The 16,596-nt window shown below is 31.1% G+C and overlaps 3 protein-coding genes across 3 annotated transcripts in view; 1 reads left to right on the top strand and 2 right to left on the bottom strand.

The window, feature by feature from the left end:
• Window positions 1-16,596, top strand: part of LOC129804095 (protein PET100 homolog, mitochondrial) — a 225,944-nt gene that overhangs the window by 138,657 nt on the left and 70,691 nt on the right. The window lies entirely within an intron of this gene.
• LOC129803977 (uncharacterized) lies at window positions 1,626-8,704 on the bottom strand. Its single transcript, XM_055850886.1, has 5 exons — window positions 8,627-8,704; window positions 3,033-3,243; window positions 2,777-2,974; window positions 2,232-2,697; window positions 1,626-2,162 (listed from the first exon to the last, which is right to left on the bottom strand). The coding sequence occupies exons 2-5, from the start codon at window positions 3,215-3,217 to the stop codon at window positions 1,755-1,757; spliced, it is 1,257 nt and encodes a 418-aa protein (XP_055706861.1). The 5' UTR covers window positions 3,218-3,243; window positions 8,627-8,704; the 3' UTR covers window positions 1,626-1,754.
• LOC129803951 (uncharacterized) lies at window positions 10,082-16,580 on the bottom strand. The gene is made up of 5 exons (XM_055850850.1): window positions 15,797-16,580; window positions 15,551-15,719; window positions 11,004-11,306; window positions 10,718-10,934; window positions 10,082-10,655 (listed from the first exon to the last, which is right to left on the bottom strand). The coding sequence occupies exons 1-5, from the start codon at window positions 16,177-16,179 to the stop codon at window positions 10,120-10,122; spliced, it is 1,608 nt and encodes a 535-aa protein (XP_055706825.1). The 5' UTR covers window positions 16,180-16,580; the 3' UTR covers window positions 10,082-10,119.

Raw genomic sequence — 16,596 nt, 5'->3', positions numbered from 1 at the left:
AACATCAAAAAAATAATTATGCAAGTTTTTGTCAAAGGGAAAATAAATAGTTTTTTATTTAACCTACGACGATCTTAGATGTGAATTGAATAATTTAGAACAGGTTTTGTTAGGAGAATTTTTCACTGACCAAAATTAAATATTTTGCTGACTAATTTCGTTTTTTTTGCTAAATAAATTTCAGTTTTTACTATCTAAATTTAATTTTTTCCCCCTTTTATTTGTTTATTCTTAGTTTTCAAAGTGTGAAGTTTATCGTGCAAAAGTTTTTCACGTATATTTTTTAGAAAGATAGAAACTTGATATACATCAATTCGTTCCTGATAATTCGTACTTTTTAAATCAAACCTTTTTTCTTTGTAAAACGTATAATTATTTATTGCTATAAATTTTAAAATTGGTTCTTGGTTATATTATTACGCCTGAAGAGATGTGAAAATTTTAATATTTTATATTTTCCAAAACAAAATAAAGAATGGCTTTGAATTTTCACAGTAGATAACAGTAGGGGTAAGTAGGGCACCTTTGAAATTGGGATTTTTCACCTATTTTTAAATAAAATTGAGCCTCATAGTGATATAATTTGACTGCACATACAGATTTTGAAGCTAAATTACATTATGATATGGCCCAATTCCACTTAAATATAGGAGAAAAATCCCAATTTCAAAGGTGCCCCACATTCAAAGGTGCCCTACTTCCCCCTAATGAATATTCAGACGTTAAAAAAATTATCGGATTCTAACAAATTTAATTTTTAAATAAAAATTATAACATTTAGTTTTGCTTCCTTTTTAGAGTTCAATCACTAAAAAGTGAATAATGATTTATTTGAAAATGATTTATTTTTAGCACATGGCTGTTCTCATGTGCTTTCAGCGTAATCGACTTTTACTTCTGTTGGTTTCTGTCATTACCGGTTTTTCTAGTAATCGTTGTTTTAATATCACCAAATAGTCTTGAGAGGAACTAAGACAAAGTATTAAGTCGATTATGCAGAAACACATAAAAGTAGTCATGTACTTAAAAAAAATTCTGGAAAAAGATTTTCTTCTTTTACTTATTCAAGCAGCTTAAGCACCATAAAATATGTTACAATTAATAGCCATTATTTTATGTTTTCCTTTTGAATGAATCAGTATCATGATCCATTAATAAAAGTCATAGGAAAATAAATATCCGAATAGGAATACTCAAGAAGTGAAGAACGGAATTTCAAAATCAGAAATACGAAATTTTCGTTATCGATGATATTAAACGAATTTACGAGATACGATAGGGTAAGTGTGCCAAATTCCGGCCAGCTTGCAATTCCGGCCACCTTTTTTGTTCCTCTAATTTCCATGAATTTCAAGTTTTTACTAACTCTAAAGATTATACAATCCAAAAGAATAACAAAAAATGTAGCTTCGACAACCGAGATGACGTGAAAAAAACATTGGAAGAATTCCCGAAGGGCAAGGAACTATCAGAAAGAAGTTGGCCGAAATAGGGCACCAAAGCTATGTTTACATTTTTATTCATTTTAAAATGTATTAAGAATGATTTTAGAGTAAATAAAGACGATAAACTTTCTACAAGGTTCCAAGCAACACGCTTTAAGAAAAAGGAATAAAAAAAATCAATTTGTATTAAAAATATTATATTTCAAACTTGAGACTTTGGCGCTTGCATGCAACTATGCCGAAATTTGGCACACTTACCCTAACTAGTATTCAGTTTCTTTAGGCCATACAGCCATATGGTGCGAGACATTAATCTAAAATACCCTTGGCTTCGAAGAATGGTATAATTTCCTTCAATGCATCCACAAAGATTGGATTAGTGTAGACCTTTCTCTTGAATTCAGTAGCTTTTTCATCGGTTCTTGTGAATGTTGCCATCTCGGATTCTTCACTAGCATCAGCAACGCAAATTGCAAAAGTGCCAATAGCCGATGCAAGTCCATAATACATTTTCCTTAATACATCAATATGCAATTCCAGTAGTGTAGGAGGTTTAGTTGTACTATTCAAGAGCTTTAAAGCATTAACCAGTTGTGTGTGGTAGTATTGGATTAAATAGTCCATCTTCTGCAATTTGATATCTTTGTGACATGATGTAAAAATGAAATAGTTCAGATCAATAGCTGGTGATGTATAGTGACACATTTGATAATCAACCTAGTTCAAATAAGAGATAGCAATTAGCAAAAGATTAAACTCTATAAATATTTTAAATAATATTGTTACCAGTATGACATCCTTGACCTCTCCAGTGGAATCGTACTTGAACATGGAATTGTTGCACCACATATCACCATGGTTGAGGCAATTGAATGAATTAGGATCTTCCTTTACTATTTCAAAACATCTGTCCAGCATATTATCCCTCCAGTTTAACATAGCATTGCTCAATTTTGGCGTAAGTTTCCATTCAGCTGCAATCTCAGTAAATAGTTCTGCATTAGCACTGTAGAATTGCTCAAAAATTGGTCTCATATTTTCAGAATAAATTCCATTTTTGTAGCATTCCTTGTACGGTCCATTCTTTTCACGATAGACTACTGATGCAGCATGGAATTTGGCTAGTTTAGCAAGAAGAAGTTCACAATGTGCTAGGTCTAGTCCAGTTTTACGATTAGCCATTTTGTAGTTTTTCTCGGTCACGTCTTCCATAACAATTACTTCTGTTGGTTCACTTCCAGCCATTAAGCAGCTACATGAAAGAAATTGTGATAAATAAAAGATCACATTCATCAATTTCGTTAATTTATTAGTTAGCGAATTGAACTAACCTTGGTCCAAATCGGACCTTAACTCCAACATCTTCGTACATCTTCTCAAAAGCTGGTAAAATGGTGCCGTACATTTCAATTTCTTTTGGGAAGACATTGAATTGTTCCATAAGTTCCTGATGTACACCAAGATCAGGAAAGGCCTTTACGATAAACGTCCTCTGCAAAACATGTTTTTCCTTATTTTCAATCTGTAACCTAAAGAGAAATGCATTTAGCATAATAATTTTAATTTTACAAATCACATTGTACCTACTTGACTCTGTACATGACTGATGCATAGTTTTCGCCTTTGGCAGTTGCTGGAGCAATACCAACGCGGACCACTTTGAAAGTCTCAAATTCTTTACGGAGGATATCCGTGAAGAAGAATTTATTGAGCCACCTGGGATATACATTCTTAGGCTTCTCTTCATTTTGTGTTGTCTCATTTGGTGACATGATTGTTATTTAGTTTTGCTTTGTGACTGGAAAAACAATTAAAAATAGTACTAGGTAATGCAATTTAATAACAAAACCTTGAAACACTCAACAAATGATAATTACTATGTCTGAAAATTGCACTGAGTGAAGTGCTTTTTCCGGGTCTCTTCAAAGAATAATTAAATTGAACAATTTCGCAAAATGATAAGCTAAATCATAGATTATAAAATAACTAAGAAAATTAGGGCAATGTGAGGCAGTTTCATGCGAAAATTTCGAATTGAATTTAACGAATATTTTTTTTTTTACGTTTTTTAGGAATATTTTAAACAAAACTAGAAATTTGTTGTTGTGAGATATGGTATCGTTGGGTTTGAAATAACTCTTCATCACTAGAAAAAACGATTTCTCTTAAATTTCAAAGTGCATGAAAGTTCTCCCAAAATATGGTTATTTTATTGAATAATGTTTCAGTTTATGACAAAGAAACAATAGGGGAGACTGGGGCAAGGAGAAGTCACAAAACAGATATTTTATTTTTTTACAAGCTGCTCGAGCGCTTCATAAATTTCTAATTAGCGCAGTGTTATAGGAAATTTACCGCTCTAGAACTTTGTGAAAGTAATTTTCCTCTATATTGTAAGGAAATACACTAGATCCCGGCATTATGCACATTTTCGGGACCGAAAAAAAAACGCGCGAAATGGCATTATGCATCGAGAAAATTTGCATACCTACAGGGGCTTTCTTTTGAATAAATTGACCGTTGAACGAATTTCGCGCAGAGTAAAAGTCGATAAAAGTAGTTCAAACAAAAAGATTCAAATGTTTTAACTAATTCAACAATATAAATGCATTAACAAACAGTACATGGCCAGAGTTCTTCAATAAATAGTTAGAATAATAAAAAAAATACCTTAAAAAAAGAAATAAAAATTTTTTTCTGAAAAAGTAGCAAAATGTTTTCAAATTTCCCGCGTCGCACCATAGTATGCATTCAGGCGTATTTCAAAAATGATTTCATAAATTGACTCCCGATGGTAGGCAAATTTGCATAATTGTGTGTGCATAATTCCGTCAGGTGCATAATCCCGAAGGACTTAATGCCGGGACTGAGTGTACGTTTATCGAGCCAATTTCTAAAAGGTAATTTTGTGACTATTCTCAAAAATGCTGGGGAAAATAGTACCAGACATTTGTTTATTATCATATTATATAAGTGCATAAGTGCATTTTACTGAAGGCCTGTACACATTGTGAAAAAATATTGTCAAAACGAAGGAATTTCAAGAAAATCGTTCGCGTGTATACTCTGTATACTAAATTGAGTCAAAATACTCCAGTCAAAATGACAGGGTATTGTGTTATTCGATGCAATATTATCACACTTGATCATTAAAATTTTAATGCGAATCAAATTAATTGTCAGTAATATCTACGTGCACAGTAAAATAATGCGTAAAATTTTACTACTATAATAGTGCAAAATCGACCATTTTAGTTGTTTAATTTAAAAATGTTTTAAAAATGTACAACAACTTGGTAATTTATAGTCACGTGATTGAAAATTACCACTATTATAGTTGAAACATTTTCAACAACGTTGTTTAATTTGAAAATGTGTAAAATTTTAACACTATTAATAGTGTGAAATCGGATAAATTAATTATTTATATGCGATCTGTGTAACATTTCTCACTGTTATAGTCATAAAAAAATTCAACAATGTTTTGTAATTTCAAACTGTTGAAAAATTCTAAAAATTACCACTATTATAGTATGATTATAGTTTTTTATATTATTGTAGTGTGAAAAAATACACAACTTTATGGTATTTTTTGTCACATGATCAAAAACTAGAACTATTATAGTTTGATCATAATTTTTCACACTATTATTTCAACCAAAGTTGTTGAATTTTTAAACAAAAGTTGTGTAAAAATTGTTGAATTTCTATTTAAGACATATACTTCAGTCGAGATGCTTTTCATTGGGCAAAAGTCATATAGAACATCAAATATTTATATATACATAATAAGTATATCGCGAAGATCCGAGCATTAGATGTATTTACCTCGCATTAGGGAGCATCCCGATTCCCGAGTACAGGAAAAAACATTACAAATGTTTAAAAAGGCAAAGAAAACTAAAATAAACGAAATGAAATGAAAATTCAAAAATTTTTAAATTCAACAACTCCAAATTCAACAACTTGAAATTGAAGGAAGTAAGAAAAGCCAGAGAATTCAGTAGACAAAGCGACAGTGAAAGATCCAACACGTAGAGTACCAAGAAGTATTAAAAATCAACTAAAATAGTAATAATTAATAAAACAGTGAATATCCCCGGGAAAGTTTAGAGCGAATATGGCGACGCGTAGTAAATTAATCAGACGTTAGACGTTTTTCAAATTTTCAAAAGTTTCTAAATTGACCCACTGAAGAAGACCCATACCAAGGGTTGAAAGCTTTGGAGAAAACCCACATTCTTTTAATTTGAAAGAGGAATATCCTTCTGACGAACACCGGAAGAATTGAGAGCAGAAAGTCATGTAGTGTATGAGAGTAGGGGAGACTGGGGCAAAACTTGTCAAAACGCATATTTAATTCTTTCACGAGCTCTGAGAAAACTTAAACGTTTTATAATGAGCATATTCTTATAGGAAATTTGCTGCTCTACAACATTGCAGCACACTATTTTCCTCTATCTCGAAAGAAATGTTATTTTTTAATCATTTTCTAAAAGTCGATTTTGTGGAGATTCTCAAAATTGCTGGGGCAAATTTTGTCAGTCTTCGGATAATTTGTGACGTTTTACACTCGCAAAAGTTAAAAATATCAAATAGACATATTTTTATAGGAAATTTAGTCCTCTGCAACTTTGTCGAAGATAATTTTTCTCTATCTTAACGAGAAATGTGCTTAAATTGAGCTAATCAGTATTGACATTTTGTATAAGCCAAATATTAAAAAATAGGGCTCAAAATTTCATTATTTTTTATTTTACATAATCCTTCCTCGAATACCTTGAAACTTTGTAAGTTTAGGAAGGTACATGAAGAATATAATAAAAATTTCAAGCCTTAGTCTCTTTTATTTTAGAAAATAGTGAATATTGAAATTTTCGTTTTGACAAATTTTGCCCCAGTGTCCCCTACTTACTCCTAGTATTTGTTTTCAAATTGTATATTTATTTTATCGTGTATTTGCCATTTATTTTTCAATTTCGAATATGATTAAAAGGTCATTCAAAAACAATTTTTATGACTATTGAAGTAAACAACATAAGAGAATTTCTAAAATTCTCAAAGTGTTTGAAAACATTAAATTTTCAATTAAAAATGATTATCATACTTAAACTTACATTTTGTATTTTTTTTAGGTAAATTAAAAAATTTAAATAAGTATTTAGATTTCGATTTCATATTTTAAAGGAAATTTGCCACATTGTTGAATGTGTCTGTAAATATATAGTGTAGAAATTATAAACCTTTTATCCTGAATTAAAAGCTATATAGTGACACTTTATATTAGAAGCTCAAATCAAAATTTTAAAAATTTAAAATTTTTTAAGGTATTTATAAACTTAAATTATAGGCAATTTTAAAAAGTTTGGTATTTCTATTTTAATTTAGTTAATTTAGTTTTTTTGCGTTTCCGCTGGAAAGCTTAAATAAATGTGACGCTTTAAAATCAAAAATCTTTATACGATATAGTAATATTAATAATAATAATAATAATAAAATATTTATTCATGCTCCAATGAAAAGCATTTTATAATTAAAGAATTATACAATGAGGGGATGATTACTTTTCTGATAAACGAGAGCTATTAAACGGGAACTCTGAGTTTTTAATTCTCAGTAGGGGAAAGTGGTCTGCCTTTGAATGCGGCAGCCTTTGAATATTGTAATTTTTTCACTTTTCTTTAAAGCATAAATTCTTTTCTATTAACTATTAGATAGCTATTCATAATCCTCACAAGTCATCAAAAAATGCAGACCCTAGCTCTTATTTTCTAGGTGCTAGGGCAAAAAAACGAATCTGAGCTCTAAACTGTAATTTTGATGTTCCATAATTCATGTGTTTTTTCATAATTAAAATAATTTTTCGAACAAATCTTCTATTGTGAGTCATAGAAGGTTATTCTTGGATGGTATTTCTCCAAATACATTTTGATTCAGATGAGACAAATTTTGTGGGTGATAAAAGTTTACAAATATTGCTCTGCGGCAGCCTTTGAATCTTAATGTTGTGTGCCTTTGAATCTTCTCTTTCCATGCATTGAAACATCTGACAGCTTCCTGTCCGGGAGCAGAATAGAACTCCTACTTTGGTCTGACGAATGTCATACAAATACTTATAAAATGCTATCTTGGTCCGGCCGAGATGTTTCAAACTGACAATTGTCAACTTCAATGGCGTTTTATTACAAATTTTCAAGTGAAAAACAGTGCTTCAGAAAAATGTTAAAAATGTTGTTGTATAATGACTTTTGACTACAGTGGTGGTTTTATTGAGTGCATTAGGGTTCATGCTAATCAATTATGGGCCGTTTAATGTTACAGCCCTAATATTCTCAGTGAAAAATTAAGATTCAAAGGCTGCCCAAACACATTCAAAGGCAGACCATGCAGGCTGCCTTTGAATATATCGACATAACATTTTTAAGTTCCTCACCAGGAAAAACTGAGGACTTGCGAGTCCTGAATGGGGTAAGCATAGAAGCTTAATGAACAAGAGAATATTTTGGTGTAGTGAAAAGTAAAACTCATGTTGTAGTTTACTCTAAAAAAAAACTCAAATTTTGAACATCATTTTTCGTTCAAAGGCAGACCACTTTCCCCTATATGGACTACAAGAAAACATCGTAAGATTCCCTTTAACTGCTTCTTACAAAAGTTAATAGTTTCTTAATAGTTTAAACTTAATAGTTTCGAATGTAGCATTTTTACTACTACTTGGAACTTATTAGATTTATCATGAAGCTACTACACATTTGTTTAAATTATATTATTTCTAAAGTAAGTTCAATATTTCAAAATTTAGCAAAAATCAATTTTTTTGGCAAAGTTTCGTTTTAATTTATGAAATACAGAACATATTCGCCAACCGCTATACGAAGTTAAAGATTCAAAATTGAACTTGGGACCTTGGTACTCCTTTTGTAATATGATCCACATCTCACAAATATATAGGAAAAAAAACCGCGAAAAATGAAACTGCCTTGTCCTCTTCTATACACGTTATTTGAAGATAAGCAAAAGTCCACTTATTCTTTTTATACTTATTACTCAAATAATTTCAAACACGTTTTCAATAAGAATAACCACAAAAAGACCTTAAACACAATTCTGTTGAATAATGTTATTTTGGTGTAGAAATATTCTCAAAGTTGTGTTTATATGTACATAAATATTGGGATTACCTTTTATAGAAAATCAGAAAGAACTTCTTATACTGGACCGTGATGATTTCCGATCAGTGACTGACTGTTTTACTGTTTCACAGATACGAGAAGTTCCACAAGAGAATTTCATTTGGTGCTTTTTGCGCCACGTGACATCAGACTTTGATGTACATATATAGCAGGATTTAAACTTTGCAATTCACTCAAATAATTTCAAGTGGAATACTATGCCATTGACCACATATACATATAGAATAATAGTAGCTTTCATTTATTATCAAACTGATAAGGGTGCAAAGTCTTCATCATTTATATCTGGGCAGTGTTAAAAATCTAACAGTGTATTGTTATTGAGATGATTTTAATATAGATATGTACAGATAATTAAGATAAGGTATCAATTTTGGCTTGTGGTCATAGCAAATTGTTCCTGCTATGACTTGACAAATTCTCCAAAATTATTAATCGCCAAGGAATTCAGTTAAAAAAATACTTTTCATGATGATTTTTCAAAAATTGTGGCAATTCTGTAATTTCTAAGTTGGTCATGTATCAAGAGCAGATAAGCAAGAAATCCCCAATACATCTCAAATGACATAAAAATGTGCTATGGTCAGGAAAAAAAAGAGCTGTGTATTATCTAATTATTAAAATTACACTTCAAGTGAAGGCTCGAGGTCACCGTGGTTTTGCGGTTCTTCACAATTTGTTACGCACCTATTTTTTTTTGTATTAAGTGGCATGTAAGAATAATCTAAGCTGTAAACAAATTCGAACTGGCAGGTTATTACTCGAATTACTATTTTTTAATACTTCAATTACCAATTAAATTTAGTATATAACGATAATGCTTGATGGTATGTACGCAATTATTTTTACTTTGTAAATATGAGATTAAATTTTCAGAGTAAACAAGGTTTTGGTAGTGATTTTTATTATTGTTAACATGTTAACTCTTTAAAAACGACGAGTACAGACTAGTGGGACACCGGTGCCCAAAAACAAAAACATTTTTTGACTATTGAAAATTATTTTGTTTATCTAAGTCTAAATAGTCCGAAAAAATAGTTTTATTTTCGGAACACAGGTGTCCCATTCGTCCTGAAAGGGTTAAACTGATTTTTTAAAGTACATTAAAAATTAAAAAAAAAACTAAACACAATAAAAACTTCAGCTAACGGAAATCGTAAATTTTAATTTTTGAAAATAATGAAATAGCCAAGGAAAAATCAAGCAGGTTTTAACCATTTTCGCAAACATAAATATAGTTTAAATTTAAGGATATCTTACGGGTTAAAATATAAGAATGTAATGCCCATTTCGAGTTATATAATAGCCAATAGGATTTTTTGCTGAGCCAAAAAAAGTTACTACCAAAGGAAAGATCATTTGTGGAATATCAGATATAGTTTTCCAAATTCCTCATCATTATAATACGGTTCCAATAAGTTTCAATCAAAAAGAACATTAAAATAAATTCAACCGTTTCTTTTATTTATTGAAAATTCTAACTACAATGCTGTATCTTGTACGTCATCGGCTTCCACTGGCTCTTTTGTATCATTCTCCTTATCATCCTTTAGTGTATTTGTTTCTTTGACGTCTTTTGGCGTTGGACTAATCTTATCTTCTGGATTTGTTTCTAGACCATTCTCTTGGATACCGTTGAACTTGTTAGAATTTTCGATTAATTTTTCGTCTTCCTTAATTGCTTCTTCAAGCGTAACTCTAGATGGTTCTTCAGGAGCTGCAGTAGTTTCTTCTGCATTAGTTGTTCCTGTATTTGATACTTCTGGAACTGCTTCGCTATTGCCATTTTCCTCAATGGAAATGATTTCAGAATCTGGAATTTTTTCAGCCCCTAGCATGCCCCTTTTCTCCAAGAATGGCAAGACATAGCGAAGTTTATTTTCATATCTTGGATTGAAGTACATCTTTTTTCGCATTTGTTCCCCGCCATTTCCTTCATCGAAGAAATTCTCAAAGGTTGCATTCTCATTCTTGTCCATAAGGACTACTGCTGTAATTCCAGTTAGGCACATGCACGCTAAAAGAGAGGGATGCTTTAAATTTGTTGGAAATTAGAGATTATCACTGAATTAACTATACCATAGAAGCTACATTTAAGTATTTGAATGTGAATATCTTTGAGCATTGGCGGTGTTTTTTGATATCCAAGTAATTTCAGTGTCTCTACTAAATTCTCATGATAGTGGTAGATAAGTGCATCAAACTCTTTCACAAGAATTTCTGGTCGAACTGATGAAAGCAAGAAGTATAATATATCAACAGCTGGTCTGCCCCAATGAGTCATTTGAAAGTCAATCTGTAAAGAAAGGGAATCTTATAAGTTTCCACCGCACTTAGTCATATTACGTGCTGAATATTTTCTTACAAAAGCCACATCAGTGGGAGAATTATTTTCATCATACTTGTACATATGATTATTAACCCACATATCTGCATGATTTAGAACGCAGAAATCATCTGAATCTTCAGGTACATTTGATATCCTGAGGATCCTCTCAAACATGTTATGCCTCCAACTTTCGACAATGTCGTAGAATGGTTTCAAATCTTCAGAAGATTCAATCAAGTTGAGCAAGGTCGGGTAGTTTGAGGTTGTGAAGGTATCAAAGACTTTCTTCATTTGTGGGTCGAAAACCAACCGATTAAGCTTAGGTCCAAACTTTCCATTCTAGAAATCAAAAGAAAATACCATAAAGTTTTATTTTTTTGATGAGGATATCAATAAACTTATCAATAGAAATATCAATAAAGGATATCAATCAAATCAAAAAAATCAATTGGTAAAAGTCAGCAGGGCGGGTGTTCCCCATAGATCAGTGGTAGAGCAGTTGCATAGATAGCGAAAGGTCATAAGAACTAATCCGAATGGAGACAGGAATTTTTCCTGGTTCAGATGAGAACCGAGGATTGGGTGTTCACTCGTTCTGACTGAAATACTTTTGGGCTTACATATCAAGTTGAACACATGTTCAAACACTCCAATGATATCAATAAGATACAACATCATGAAATTCCAAGTCTATTTCTAACATTTACCCAAACAACTTTTTTGTAGTAACCATTAAATAGTTACAAGTTTTTAAAATTAGTGTTGACAATAAAATTTGTAATTATTCCAGTAAGAAGTGTAGCTTCAATTTAATGGTTTTTACAGAGACACATATTAAATGCCGCGCAAATAATAAATTTACATGGTCATATTATCTGACCTTACTTTTCTGTGACAATGCTTAATGATACTAGCGGATAGAAATTAATTTGGTGACTAGAAAGATTAATTTTCAGTGCAAAATTTAAAATAGTAAAACATTACATTTTAGTCTGTAAATAATTCTTAAAGTAGTGAGAGATTGCTTTAAAAATTTAAATTAAGTAGTAGATAGTGAATTAGTTTTTGCAATAGCTACAGCATTTGGGCAGTAGGGGAAAGTGCTCATGCTTCGTACGATCTCAAGCTTCGTAATGACTAAATTTTTCCTAGGTGTGGTATTTCGGGACATTTTTTAGCACTTTCAAGTTTCAAACAGTTTAACGACTTCTCAATTTTTTCTTTGTTGATATAAATATTTAAGTTCCTTGTGCTATCCAGAGTAAGATTCTTATCGAAAAATGTTGAAAAATGCATCATTTTTTTTATATAAAATAGCAAAAAATATAAAGAAGTAAGAGCGGTATATTTCGGGACAGCAAAAGTCGCTATTATGCAAATAAATTTCACCGAGACTGATTATTTACCTTTAAGCAGAAGTTCTAAACTTCACTCTTTCATTAAAATTTTGTTTAAATTTCACTTATAAAGTGACGTAAATCGAAAAAAGCTAAGTATTGTTTGTGTTGACATCTTTTTTTGACCACACTGAAGGTTTTACGAAAAATGAAATGTGACATTCACAATTCACGCGTATTTCACACTTTAAATTAAATAAAATTTCAGAAATTTTTTGTTTATCTGACACGTAAAGAGCTTAATATTTTATATAGAACTTAAAAATAATTAGAAAACAAATATTTATAGGATTTTTGATGTGTCCCAAAATACCCATATTATGTCCCGAAAAGCACCTTGTCCAGAAATACCTCACGTTACCCTAGGCGAAACTGCCCAATTTTTAAAAAAATATTGCGGAGTCACATTTATTCAAAAACATAGATAAAATTTAGTCAATATGAAGCTTGGGATCGTACGAAGCATGGGCATGGGCACTTTCCGCTACTAGCAAAAGTTGTAATTAAAAATAAAATTGGACAAGTAAAATAATTAAAGGAGGAATCATAATTCTTCAATGCTTATGCTTCCGAAATATCTTTAATTTACATCTCTTTCTTTCTAAAACGTTTTGAATATGCCTAACTTAATTATTTGCACTTTTCTTCTTTTGAACGTCACAACAAATTCAATTTAGTTCAACTGAATTTGAATGCCAGAATGTGGAATAGATCAATCGATTTGTCAGTAGTTGAATTGAGTCGAATTTTTTGCAAAATTCGTTTTTTTCACTTTTCGGGTACTCTTTGACACTCTCTACCCCATCCCTGTGAATATTATACCGGTAAGCTAAATGTTTTCAAAGTTAATAAGGTTTTCAAATTTTAAAAATTCTACTCAGCATGTAAAATCTGTTTGAAATCGCTCTCATGTAAAGTTATTCATACGCGACATTTTTCGTTTCATATTCTGAGCCGTCGAAATGCAAAACGTTTGAATAGGAAAGGGATGTGAATTTAGATTTAAATTAAATTAGCTGAAATTCTTTATTTTTCTTATCTTAAAGGTTTTTCAGAGGCATTAAAATCGTGAAATATTCTTAAATAAGGGAAAATTAATGGTTCTGGGACACCCTTTATATCAGAAAAAATGTTTTGAAATCAAAATTCATATCCCTTTCTCCAACGTTTTGTATTATATAATATATATCCTACACTTTGTTATTTAAACTGAAAGAGGAAAGAGGAAGAAGAATGCAAAAAAAAGTATATATATATCCAGAACGTTTCAGAAAGAAAAATATGTGAATTTTGATTTCATGAAATTTTCCTGATCCAAAAGGTGGACCGGAGATATTAGGTGAGATTCTTAACAATCTCACCTACTTTTAAGCTATGAGCGATTTAGTATTTCAAGCATGGTATAATGTGACTTCTAATCAATTTTGAAATATTTACTGACCAAAATTGAATATTTTGCTGACGAATTTAAATTGTTACTGAGAAACATCTTTATTGGCAAGGCTGCTAATTGTCTAATTTACAAAATTTCTAGTTTAATCCAAAACCAATTTTAGTAAGGTATTAATATTTTTAGAAAATGAATAAAACAGATTTTTCAGTGAAAATTTCAAAATGATCAATAAAATATTGTCACTTGGTCATTAAATATAGCAAAAATAAATAAGAAATGGCAGTGTACAAAAGAGAAAGTCAGAAAAAAGTCAAATTTGAGCAATAGGGGAGACTGGGCCAAAAAGTCACAAAACGGATATTTTATTTTTTTACAAGCTACTCGAGCGTTTCAAAAATTTCTAATGAGCGCAGTTTTATAGGAAATTTACCGCTCTACAACTTTGTGAAAGTAATTTTTCTCTATTTTGTAGGGAAATGCGTTTATCGAACCAATTTCGAAAAGGTAATTTTATGACTTCTCAAAAATGCTAGGGCAAATAGTACCAGACATTGGGTATTATCATATTTTGATTCGCTTCATTACGGGCTTCCGTAAATTTGAAAAAATACCTAGAGGACATATTTTCATAGAAAATTTATTCATCTACACCTTTGTAAAACACCGTTTTCTCTGCGAAAAAAAGTGAGAAAACGAGAAAAGCGCATTTCAAGCTATTTTAGAAAAAACACACAAAAGACTGCAAATCGTTTGACCAATGCAAACAAAAAGCGGCGAGACATGATAATGACGTTTCTTTTCGCCGTGAGACATCAGAAATTGCTTCGCTTTCTTGTTACTTTTTGCTCTATACCTTTTGTTACTTTTTACCCCAAATGGCCATTTTTAATAAAAGGATTTCTGGAGAAAAGAACTTTTGTGAAATTCTAAAATAGATATCGGATTCGTATTCAAAGAATTCATATTATTTAGAAAATATTCAGCAGTGCGTCAATTTTGGAAAATAAGTAGATAATAATTGTTATCTTCTGCAAGGAAAATATTTCAAAAATAGGGCTAAAAATTTAGATATTTTTAATTTTCTAAATTCCTTATTCGAATTCTAAGAAACTTACGACATTGAAGAAGGTCTATGGAGGCTATCTATAGAAAAAAATCTGAGCCGCTATCTTTTTTACCTTGGAAGATATTGAATTTTGAATTTTTCGATTTGTGACTTTTTGCCCCAGTCTCCTCTATTTAATTTGAACCTTGAAATGTGTGAAATCATCATCGACAAGAAAGAGTTTCATTTGACTTTCAACCATCTTCGATGCTAATTAGGCCAGTTTTCTAAAGATTCATTTTTTTATGCTAAATGAAATTTAATATTTAACTGACCCAGCTTAACAGTTAATTCTCATAGGAAATCTTAATTTCATAAATTTTTTAATACTCCCTTCGTCAAGAATATTTCATGGTCGTTAAGCATTAAAAATTTGTAACTTTGATAAAGCGGTCTTCAAACTAGAGATTTAGCCTAGTTCCCGAAGGTCTCAAAATTCTAAATAACAATTAATATTATTGTTTTTTCAGAATGTACCTAATTGGTCATTTGGCCTTAATAATCCAATCTTAAGTCCAAATTTTCCAAAGAAAAGAAATTAGAGACGTTTAGTCATACGTCTAGTTCTTATGTCTGAAGCCCGTATAAGATATCTACTTACCAAATTCGATCTCTTACCGTACAAATAGAACAAAATACTATTACAAGCAATAAAAATATGATAACTTAAAGAAAATTTTCAAATTACTTTCTCTTTGAAGATCACAGATGTTGCATGGAATTTGGCCAATTTGGAGAGAAGAAGTCTTGAGTGTTGAAGATCTAGGCCCTCAAATCTATTGGCCATTTTGAAGCCCTGTACCTTTAAATCACTCAATACGATGATCTCGTTGGGATCTGTAATGATGTGTAAACATCTGAACAGCCAAATTAGTCTGATATACTTCCACATTACTATAAATATTTTCTCTAATTTACAAACTACATAACTTACTTTGGGCCGAAGGTTATATTTTGCCCAATCTCCCTCCAGTAACCTTCCATGACTGGTAGAGCTTGTTGGTAAGCCTCAATCTCAATAGGGAAGATACTAAATTCCTTAAGGGCAGGAACAGAGTGAATCATAGCCTTGACAATAAAATTTTCCGAATGAGGTTTATCGGAATCCTCAGTAGTTGCTTCAACATTAACACGATACATAGTTGATGTGTAGTTATCTCCGACTTCTACGACGGATGAACAACTAAGAATTTTTATGTTGAGCTTTTTGTCAATAAAATGCTCATCCTTGGCATAAATTTCAGCAAAAAATTCCTCATTCAACCAATCAGGACGAATTACTTCACTATTAACTGAATTAGTCTGCGATTGCGACATATTTGATAAATTATTATTTTTTTATATCTCTTTGTTCGATTTTTAAGACCTTGTCCGAAACGTGCCTTCACGATGGAATACCGCGAGGGAACTGAAAGATAAACAGACGCAGTTATAGCCATAGAGACTGTTCAGAGAAACCCAACACTCATGCTGAAATCTCTCACATATACATATATATGCTTTTTAACTATTCATCATGCTTTTTTAGATATTCGGCGATTTTTGATCAAGATTTGTCGGATGTGCTCGTGTAAGCATTGTTATATTTAACCACCCACACCTTCTTGCTTTGACTGATAACAAAAACAGAAACACTCTTATCTATGGGCAAGGTCGCAATATATACAACAATTATCTTTTTTTTTCTGAGATTTACTACGTAAATTGATAAATTTCTTGGACGTTTAAGCCATA

Source organism: Phlebotomus papatasi, chromosome 1, assembly GCF_024763615.1.
Source record: "Phlebotomus papatasi isolate M1 chromosome 1, Ppap_2.1, whole genome shotgun sequence".
NCBI classification, from domain to species: domain Eukaryota; kingdom Metazoa; phylum Arthropoda; class Insecta; order Diptera; family Psychodidae; genus Phlebotomus; species Phlebotomus papatasi.
The sequence above is the reverse complement of the archived record's forward strand: the minus strand, read 5'-3'. Positions and strand labels throughout refer to the sequence as shown.

Bases quoted from the DNA above. Each gene is read 5' to 3' on its own strand.
- LOC129803977 (XM_055850886.1), bottom strand. From the start codon at position 3,217: ATGTCACCAAATGAGACAACACAAAATGAAGAGAAGCCTAAGAATGTA. The intron at 2,975-3,032 runs GTAGGTACAATG...ATTTCTCTTTAG, and splicing joins TCAGTCATGTACAGAGTCAA to GTTACAGATTGAAAATAAGG. The intron at 2,163-2,231 runs GTAACAATATTA...TATTTGAACTAG, and splicing joins AGGTCAAGGATGTCATACTG to GTTGATTATCAAATGTGTCA.
- LOC129803951 (XM_055850850.1), bottom strand. From the start codon at position 16,179: ATGTCGCAATCGCAGACTAATTCAGTTAATAGTGAAGTAATTCGTCCT. The intron at 15,720-15,796 runs GTAAGTTATGTA...TTGGCTGTTCAG, and splicing joins AATATAACCTTCGGCCCAAA to ATGTTTACACATCATTACAG. The intron at 11,307-15,550 runs GTAATTTGAAAA...TTTGATTTCTAG, and splicing joins CTGTGATCTTCAAAGAGAAA to AATGGAAAGTTTGGACCTAA.